Source organism: Asparagus officinalis, chromosome 8, assembly GCF_001876935.1.
Source record: "Asparagus officinalis chromosome 8, Aspof.V1, whole genome shotgun sequence".
In the NCBI taxonomy this organism is placed as follows: Eukaryota; Viridiplantae; Streptophyta; class Magnoliopsida; order Asparagales; family Asparagaceae; genus Asparagus; species Asparagus officinalis.
Genome location: NC_033801.1, coordinates 28,227,928 through 28,235,371, shown reverse-complemented (window position 1 = coordinate 28,235,371; position 7,444 = coordinate 28,227,928). Strand labels below are relative to the sequence as shown.

The following is a 7,444-nucleotide window of genomic DNA, read 5'->3' as shown; positions in this document are numbered from 1 at the left end:
AATCTGTTACAAATTTAGGATCAAGGTTGTAGAGAGCCATTAGGGGAGGCGTTGGATAAGATGAAGCGGAAAATAGGTTTGGGTTATGATTCTACCAAACAAATTTGGGGAGCTTAACGAGTATAAGTTAAAGTGATTAATAGATTTGGATTTGTATGAAAGGGATATAACTGACAGATCACCTAAAAAGTTAAAGTAAATAGAATATTCTCTCCATTTCGACTAGATTTTAACTATGACGCTTATTTCAACATACTCATACGATTTCGGGGGCTTGAGGTCAATTTTTAAGATTTGGGGATCCTAATATCGATACTGAAGATTTAAGGGGGCCTGAGAGCAATTTCAAAGATTTCGGGATATCGACATACTGCATACTTATGGCTTGTTTGGATTGAGGGGAATAAGGGTGAAGGGAAGTTAGGGGAACAATTCACCTCCATTCACATTGTTTGGGAATATTTAGGAGGTAAAGTTATTCACCCTAGTTCTCATTGGTTTACCCCTTAATAGTATAAAATTTGTTACCCTCCAAATTAGGGTGTAACCAAGAAAAAAGGAACTCTCTTCCCTTCTCTTTTATTCTCTCACATAGTTTCCTTAACTTCTCTTCACCCCTACAAATCCAAACAGGCTATTAGGGTGCTAATCCAAACAACCGAGAGAGAGAGAGAGAGACATCCGATCCCTTTCCCCTTTTCGTAATCGCCGACTCAAAGCACCGACGTCTTCTCCATCCTAGTAACCCTCGCCACCGGCCACCCCCAACTATATAGAAACCAAACCCCCTTCTCCTTCAACAGTTGATGGCCTTGGCCTCTCTCCGCTCAATCTCCGGCCATCTCCACCGCCTTGTCTCCAGCTCTCCCTCCGCCCTCCTCCGTCGCCTCCGCCGCCAGTCACCCTTTATCGCCATCGCCTCCGCCCGCCGTCCCTCCCCGCGACCGATATGGCGCGTCCCGTATCGGCAAGGTATCGGCGCTCCCTCCAAATCTAGGGTTTACTCCGACGTCAACGTCGTTCGCCCCAAGGAGTATTGGGATTACGAGTCTTTCGGCCTGCAGTGGGGGTAAAATGGTCAACGTTATGTCTTTTGTTCTTATTTTCTTGGGTTTTAGGGTTTAGGATGTGTTTTTATGCGTCCCCCCCCTATTTTTATAGGGATCAGGATGAGTACGAGGTTGTGAGGAAAGTGGGGAGAGGGAAGTACAGCGAGGTGTTCGAAGGGGTTCACTCGACGAATGAGGAGAAGTGCGTCATCAAGATTCTCAAGCCCGTGAAAAAGAAGAAGGTTTGTTGATTATGGTGACTAAAGAGTCAAGACTCGATCTTTTTTGCCTATAATGTGTTTGTTTTAAACTCGACCTTTGATATCGTTTGGGTTGATTTTTCATATGTAAGCAAATGCAGAATTAGTTTTATGTTCTTATGGTTACCAGCTACTTCTCATGCGCATACGAGGCTTAATGCAAATATATAATTAGTTTTTAATTTCTCAGAGACATAAGATGAATGATGAGATGAACATCTCAATTCACTAAAAAGTATTTGCTAGCTAGAAAACATCAATAACAATGAAACACATTTTGGGTCTGAGACACAATCAATATTTTAACTGCAGCAGCATTGTAAACGAGGGTTTATAATTAATGAATGTAGGACCTGTCACTAATTTTAGTGGAGATAGAAAGAGATTAGGGTTCCACCTTCCACTTTAAAAAAAGGATCCTATTGTACTAAAAATTTATCTTCAGTTTAGACAATAAGGCTATTTTTTCAACAACATAAAAAACTTCAGAGTACTTTGATATTGAACCAGCTGCTATTACTAACTCAATTAAGACTTAAACAATCCCTTTGTTTTCAGAAGAAAATAATTTCCAACCTGGCGTATTTTTCCCCTGTAGCTCTAAGAATATTCTTCTTCCTTACTATGTTTTGTTTCACATATTGTGCTAGCAATCCTATCTAGATGTATACAGTTGATTAAGTTGAATTGTTGTTGTTTTACAAGACTCCTAGGAGATGCTTGGGTACTCTCACTATAAGCTTACCAATGATTTCAAGAGATTCGTGCAGGAAATTGATTGATTATCGGTCGTAATTCAGCTTCTCAACAAGGAGGTTGCCTTGTAGAAATTTAGTGGTTTTTGCTGATAACTGCTACTGGCTTACATATAGACACAATTGCATAAAGGCACGTGCACTCCTATCAGCCACTCACCCATTCACAAAATAAACAAATACTTACTACTTCAGGCAAACATCCTGAACATTGCAGAATGCTTAATATTAAAGATAGAGACTTCAATAATTGTTTTATAAATTGACAAGCAGAATTTTGACTCAGGTACCGTTGTCTGCTTTTAGTAGATTAGTGAATTACTATGGCACATAACATTTTTGATTCAATCATTGGCTTTCTTGTGAAGAATTCTTAATTCTTTTTGGTATATATAGAGGAGAAAGAATGCTAAGTTTTGATTGGATTTTTTTTTCATGTGAATGAACTTAAAGTAGGGGTTTTTTATGTGTGAATGAACTTTTTTATCTTGCAAAGACCACAAGAGAGACTAGTTGCAATAATGGCCGAGAGCATGTTGGTGGTTCCATAAATGCTTTTGGGATACCATATTTTTCCACTTGCTTCTGTTCATATTTGCTGCTTGGCTTGAATGGTCATAATTAAGCAACTTTGAATGAGTTTCACTATTGAACTAGTCAGTGGCTAGAATCAGTATCATTTAGATGCTAGACGGATTCGATTCTCTGACTTGGAACCATTGTTTTAAATATCCTCGATGTGGTCAATATAGGCTTTTATAAGATTTGCCACAAAACGATATGGTCTCAATATCCTTTAACGATTTTTGGTGATCTTTGGGCGATATATCCCCACATGGTCGATATATTTCGTGGTACATTGGTTGATATGTCCTTTTATATGGCTTGTCACAAAACAATATATTGCTTTTGGTAATTTTAGGTGATATGTTATGATCTTCCTGATATATCAGGTGACATTTGGTCTGAAACAAATCGGCCAAAATGTTACAATATTAATTAAGACTTTTATTTGTTTTAAAAGATTGGTTTAGATTTATGGTTCACTTGATGTCTAGATGTAAAGAAAATTTGCTTGTGTAAATAACCAGAAATAATATTTGAGGTCTAAACCCAATCAAAATTCTACTAGGTTATTCTCCCAAAGTAAGTTTCTACAGTTAGTTGGTGATCGTAAAAACATATTTATTGAAATTTTTGTATGCTTAAATTTTATTAAGTATGTTTGATTATAGTTTAAGACATTATAATATATGCTATATGCCTGTCATCTAATATGAGAGTCTCATATTTGCTTCATATTTCCAATATTTCCTCGATATCCACAATAAAGTATGGGTTTTTGTCAGTCCGTTATTTCCCGATATCCAATTTAAAACCTTTATTGGGAAGTCACATTGTATGCGCAACTATACTGTAAAAGTATAAAGTTCACAGCTTTAACTTTCCTATTTCATAAGACCTGGTGTCCATGCTAACAAACTCAAAATTTCAAGTTAAATGATGGGTGTGACAGTTGGGGTCGGGGTTTCTTGGTTATTCGTGCTACTCCTTGATATAGAACAATTTCGGATTATGAGGAAGTTGGTTAGTTCCAGATAAATGTTAGGGAATAACTGGCTTTTGCGTTGGGAATACATGATGTGAAGTTCTTATCAAATCAATCATAGATTTAGAAACTTAATTTTTATTCGGGTATCATCATTAAGGGTAGCAAGCAAGGTTTTAAATATTGGTTATCTGGTATTTATCGGACGGTCAAAATCTTTATCGGATAGCGAAAATTGGAGAAATATCAGGGATATATCGGGGATAAGTAGTATTTATCGGAGTGATATACTAGATGATGTATATATATAATATAATAAACAAAAAATGTAATCTAACAATGCTTAATGAAATATAAACATCAGCGATGGTGAGCTTCAAGGTTAGGGAGGCGAGTGACGTCGACGGAGGTGAGCTTGGAGCTCGGGGAGGCGAGCGACGTTAGCGGACGTGAGATTCGAGGCCAGGGAGGCGAGCGACGAGGTCAACGGAGTTAGAAGGGAACAAAGATCTTGAGTTCGATGGAGTTTGAAGAGGCTTGGAGGCTCGGAGAACAGCCGCATAGAGAGGGAGAGAGATTCATGAAGGATTAGGTCTGAACTTGAAGTTAGAAACTTCATTTTATTGTCAAAAGCAGGTCGGGTCGGGTTTAAGAACTCACTAAGTAACATCCCATTACCCAACAATTCAACTCAAAACTCACGCCGATAAAGCCGATATTTTCAGCCTCCCTTATCGGCCGATAAGTGGCCTTATCGCCGATAACTCGTCGATAAACCTATAAAAACAATAACCGATTAAAAATCCTACTTATCCTAGCAGAAAGCTCCCAAATCCGGTAACTCGACGATAATATCAGATTATCGGCCGATATTTAAAACCATGGTAGCAAGTCTATCACACAAGCTGTTCGTTTTTTGTTTCTATTTTATCATTAAACATATACTCATGCGCATTAGGATAGTCCATGTTCGTTATGTTAAAGATTTTGTATCAGATTCTTTTAGACGCTTGGATATTTGCCATCCATTACGTTTGAGTGGAATGTGCTTAATATTATCCAATGACGACAATGGATGTATCTGTTTTAATAGTACATAATAGGGATGCTTGGTAATTTGTCTCATCTGACTTGCTGCCACTTGATCTGATAATAAATGAAAGATCTGCATTTTAATCACCCAAGACATGGCATTGAGATGTTCACCATGAGGAATGAGTTGCCTCACCAATGTGGAGACTGGAGATTGTCTTGAAGTATTATTTATACTAAACAATCATTTTAATCATTTATGGGTAATAACCCAATGAGACATTTTAGTCTTTGTTAACCTTCGCCACAAATTGATTGTGGGCAGTGTTGTAAATAGCGGTCAATAGCGGGACTATAGCGGCGCGAATAGCGGTCGCGGCCTTTTAGTGCTACGCGTAGGGGTTTCGCGGTTGGCTTAAGCGGGAAAATCCGCTATTCATTCGAATAGCGCGTAAAAGCGGATTTTAGCGGGTTAAAAGCGGGTTTTCGCGGTTTAAAGCGGATTTTCGCGGTTAAAAGCGGATTTTTGTTGTTAAAAGCGGCTAAACCCGCTATCACACATATTATGATGCTATATTTCTTGAATTTCTTCATAGTTTCATTCATACAACAAGCTTATTAATTGTTATTTATTGATAATACAAGAAATTTACAACTAATTGAATTTTTAGATTTTTTTTATGAATTTTCTTATTATTTAGGATAATTAAATATATTTAAATTTGATCGCTATTTGACTGTGCGCTATTTGCCGCGATTTCGCCGCAATAGCCCGATATAGCCTTAGTGTTACCTCGCCGCGACGCGTCGCGATCCGCTATCAGCAACCCTGATTGTGGGTTATATGTAGGACCTAAGAAAATGAGTTTATTTTCCTGTGAAATCATTATCTTCTCTCGAGGCAAAAGGCTTTATGTTCAAACAAAATTAGTTCCTGACTTGCTGTTTTATATGAAGGAATTTATGTATACTTTAGTTGTTAGTTCCTCCACTACCCAATTGTTTTCTTTATGAAACATGGACTTGATGCATTTATGTCTTATTATTCTCGTGTAGGTTAAAAGGGAAGTAAAGATATTGCAAAATCTATGTGGCGGGCCCAACATTGTGAGCTTACTTGATATTGTTAGAGATCAACAATCGAAAACTTTCAGTCTGATATTTGAGTTCGTCAATAACACAGAGTTTAAAGTGCTTTATCCAACTTTGACGGACTATGATGTTCGATACTACATTTATGAACTATTGAAGGCAAGTTTGTCATTCAGTTCCTGTAACAACTTAATTATCTCTGCAAATAAAGTTATGAGAAATTATCAAGTTTTGACAACTTTTTTGAGAAATCATCAAGTTTTGACAACTTTTTTGGATTCTGTTGCAGCTACAATGCATATATTTGTGTCATTCTTTTGGCGCATTTCTCATGATATTCAAACAACAAAATCTGTCTTGGACTGTTGGATGTTTGTCCACATACTTATTTGTTTTTTTCCTATGTTCTTTACAAATCTGTTTTCATCTATAAAAATTGTATTGAGTTCATGACTTTGTACTAGCAGATGATTTAAACAGAAGAACCGTATTTAACAACAAAATTTGGGATAAAGGCTTTATTGTTGTGGTACATATTATCTGTCAATATTGTTGATCAGTTTGAAGACAAATAAAAATTGACCTTGCTTGTAACGTGCACTTAAAACTAGTATGCTGTTAACACGTGTGGACATGCATTGAAGCATTTGATAATCATCCCGAGTTGATGTATCTTCGACTCTTAACATATTTCATGTGTTATGTTTAACCCATTTTCCAAATGCTGTTGCAATAGCAATCTAAGACCATATTTTGAATTCTCGACTTTATTTTGTCTGATTTTGTTTGATCTTCCCCCACTTTTAAATATTTATATATAAAAATCACATGAATATGATATTGATATGTCTTTGAGAGTAAATGGAGTCAATAATTAATCGTGACTCTTCCTGAGGAACTGAGAAGAAGTGCATTTTATACCATTTCCTAATTCACTAATTCTCCCTCTCTAATTGGCAGTATCGAGTAGTAATGTTTTCATCTTTTATGATTGATTCTTAAGACATTACTAGATCAATTTGTTGATTCAAGTCTGTTCTGTTTGAGGATAGCATGATCACTTTTAGCTTGCCTACATGGAAGAAAGACAAAATTTCCAGATTACCCTATCCTCATCCTACGAGGCTATCCCGCACATCCCCCATCACGAAATGTCTCATAATTCAGTAAAAGTACTTCGTTTTTTGTATGAGAGTAGAAGCTTTGTCATGTTCTGTTATTTCTCTCAGCTTATGGGATCCATTCTTCATTATACTATACATTTCTCTTTTTTTAGGAATTCCCCAAACTTAGAAAAATACTGATGCTTCGTCCATTAGAATCAACTGAAGAATTGGGAGATTCTTTTTTACCTTTTAGACCTTTAGTCAGCATCAGGAGAGATTCTCGACCAGCTGTTGTTTCCTCTCTTCTGTTTGTACACATTTTTAATATGCCATTCGTTGTTTTTTTGTAAAAATTTTTCTAAGGGTCTCAGTTTCTTGCTACCATAAAAAGTTTAATTATAGATCTCGGATGTGGTTGTTTTCTTGGTTGTACATGCAGAAGCTGTTATTTTATGTAGATAATATTCAATTAATGGTCTTAAAGTTTTTCAGACTCTTGTGTAGGCACTAGACTATTGCCACTCACAAGGTATCATGCACCGAGATGTAAAGCCTCACAATGTAATGATCGATCATGAGCGGCGAAAGCTTCGTTTGATTG

At 36.7% G+C, this 7,444-nt stretch overlaps 1 protein-coding gene across 1 annotated transcript in view; it reads left to right on the top strand.

The window, feature by feature from the left end:
• LOC109821055 (casein kinase II subunit alpha-like) overlaps positions 807–7,444 on the top strand; it is a 25,732-nt gene continuing 19,094 nt past the window's right edge. Inside the window, exons 1-4 of the mRNA XM_020387250.1 lie at positions 807–1,069; positions 1,162–1,291; positions 5,702–5,896; positions 7,348–7,437. Coding sequence (XP_020242839.1) covers positions 807–1,069; positions 1,162–1,291; positions 5,702–5,896; positions 7,348–7,437 — 678 coding nt within the window. The remainder of the gene's footprint in view (positions 1,070–1,161; positions 1,292–5,701; positions 5,897–7,347; positions 7,438–7,444) is intronic.